Below are 2661 nucleotides of genomic sequence, written 5' to 3'. Positions count from 1 at the left end.
CTCTATAATTAAGCCTGTTTGGTTTGTGTCTGACACAGTCCTGGCAATCAACACCCATTTCCTACCACTATCAGGTTTTTCATCAGCCATCTATGTGATCACTAACCATGTGCCTCAAGAGGACAAATCAGCTTCTGATTTAGACAATTTGACTACTCAATGTTTATGTACCGTGTCTATGTATTAATGTTTCCTTGTTGTTGTTTTGTTTTCCCCTTTGATTATTTTATGGTATATACTCTAGTTCCCTAGGACAGAACTCTTTCTTAATACTAGCCAGAAACCCTAGATGTGGAGGGATAAAGAAAAAAGGGCAATTTAAGGATCTTTTCAACCTTTTCCTTTAAATAACATGCTCAGCTATCCAGGCCCTCTTATTCATTCTATGTGCATTTAAGAGGCATAAAACTTACCACCTCCATGGTATCTTGGCACTGTAGTGACAGCACCCAAAAGAATTGGCCTCGGAATATCCCTACGAACCAGGGGCCCCTGAACTGGCTGATTGAGATCCTTGCTGATGGCAATGAAAGCTGTGTGAGAGCTTATGACTCCACACTCAAGGCTGATCTTCAATACTTCTTTTTTTAATCATTTGCTGGAGTCTCTCTGAAGCCCATGTCCTTTAACTGGAGCAGGGACTTGGCAGCAAGGTGGTGAATGGTGAAGCTGAAATGAAAAACTTCCTGTGACTTATGGAAAAACACTCATGTGCCAGTTACTAACGGCCCTCAGAAGTTATAGGTGGCAGAGCGGGAGAAGAGCCAGATAAGGGGAGAGATAAGATTTCGGTAGTCTACAGGGAGATGCCATTGTAGGGAAACAACTGATTGTTTAAAAAGAAAGAAAGGAAATAGCAAAGGAAAATTGTGAATTCTCACTTGGCATCAGGCTTGGAATGCAGAGAAAATGTCACCTTATTCTCAAAACTCTTGCCCTGAAGTGTGTACTTCAGGCATACTTCTCCTTTTGCCTCTTTTGGCTACAAATTAGAGAAAAATAGATGTGACAGAAGGGACAGATCACCAAGAGAAAAGTCAGAACTGGAGTAGCTCCCCAACCTCATCCATTAAAATATTCTGACTAAGATCCTGGTAGCCCAGGAAATTAGAGACCTGAAATGATTGGGAAGTGGCTAGGCCTGGAAAGTGTGATCTCTTGATGAGATCCAAATCCACCTACTAGCTTTACTGACATTGTCTGGAGCAGGATTCAAAGATTTAGCTACTCTCACTAGAGGAACAAGCAAGAATGATAACTCACCGGCATCAGCCCAAGTATTTGGGCATAGATGATTAACCTCTGACCCCTAAAGATGACTGACTGTTCTGGGGAAAGCACTTTGGCAGACAAACCAACAGGCAAAGACCAGCTCAATGAGAAGTCCTCTACCACAGGCTGCAGAGAACACTTCAGGGCCAAAAGAGCCTGGGAGAGAGGACAGAATAACCACAAGAAAAACAAAAAACAAAAAAATAACAGCAACGACAATTATTTTTAGTTGAATATTTATTATGTACCAGGTGCTATGTGACACAACCATGCTATGCCTAATCCTTAATCCTATACTAGGAGACGTGCTTTATTACACTTGCTCTGCACCATGAGGAAGCTAAGACTAAGAGATTTAATAATATAAATGTGAATGAAGGAAATGTTTGGTAAAAGAGACCCCTGGAAAAGTAGGAATTAGATAAGAGATGGCACCCAATGGGAAAGATGGAATTTAGAAATATAATGTAACCAGAGTGGAAAACATCTTCCCCTTATACATGCTGATCAAATGAAGCATCAATATACCACTCTTCCAATCTATGGGTCATATCACAATCATTCCTTCCTGCTGTCCTTGTATCCTTTGCTTGGAGGATACGATATAGGCTCAAAAGAGGTGCTTAAACACAGACCTAGAATCTCAATCATGACAACCAAAACTCTGTTTCTCTGTCTCTGATCTCAAATACAAAGCCCTCAACCTCTTTCAGCATCTCATTTTTGGGTTCCCAGCTATACATTTATCCAGAAACTAGGATGACACTCTTTTACACATAAGGCCCAAAATAGCCCCACTAAGTATATAGCCCAAGGCCCTGGAGATACACAAAAATAAATCCTAGAGTCCCATAGTTGCCATTGCCCTTGCGGTAGTGTCCACCATCCTGCTCCACAGGAACTCTGACTGATGCCACTGAACACATGACCTGTTCCTCACCTTGGACTGCATCCTGTCCTGGCCGTTGATAAACTCTGAAGTGCCCCCTGTTGCCCAGGCAATGCCTTTTATCAGGCTAGCGGAAACACCTTCTCCAATACCAAACGAGAAACATCTACGATTGTAAAAGGTTACAGGTTAGAGGTAGGAGATAAAGAGTGATACAATAAAATTACAACATTTAATCCACCCACCTGTGGTGAGCTGATTTTTGACAAAGGACCAAAGTCCATTAAATGGGAAAAAGACAGTCTTTTTAACAAATGGTACTGGCATAACTGGTTGCCCATCTGCAAAAAAATGACAGGACCCATACCTCACACCATACACAAAAACTAATTCAAAATGGATCAAAGACCTAAATATAAAACCTAAAATGATAAAGATTATGGAAGAAAAAATAGGGACAATGCTAGGGCCCCTCATACATGGCATAAATAGAATACCAA

The 2661-nt window shown here is 41.1% G+C and overlaps 1 protein-coding gene across 1 annotated transcript in view; it reads right to left on the bottom strand.

Annotated features, from left to right (window-relative positions):
- Nucleotides 1-2661, bottom strand: part of VWA5A (von Willebrand factor A domain containing 5A) — a 43683-nt gene that overhangs the window by 5854 nt on the left and 35168 nt on the right. The window contains 5 exon segments of the mRNA XM_012559919.1: nucleotides 414-588; nucleotides 591-669; nucleotides 882-982; nucleotides 1264-1428; nucleotides 2213-2327. Of these exon segments, the coding sequence (XP_012415373.1) occupies nucleotides 414-588; nucleotides 591-669; nucleotides 882-982; nucleotides 1264-1428; nucleotides 2213-2327 (635 nt within the window).

Source organism: Trichechus manatus, unplaced genomic scaffold (genome assembly GCF_000243295.1).
Source record: "Trichechus manatus latirostris isolate Lorelei unplaced genomic scaffold, TriManLat1.0 scaffold00392, whole genome shotgun sequence".
NCBI classification, from domain to species: domain Eukaryota; kingdom Metazoa; phylum Chordata; class Mammalia; order Sirenia; family Trichechidae; genus Trichechus; species Trichechus manatus.
The sequence above is the reverse complement of the archived record's forward strand: the minus strand, read 5'-3'. Positions and strand labels throughout refer to the sequence as shown.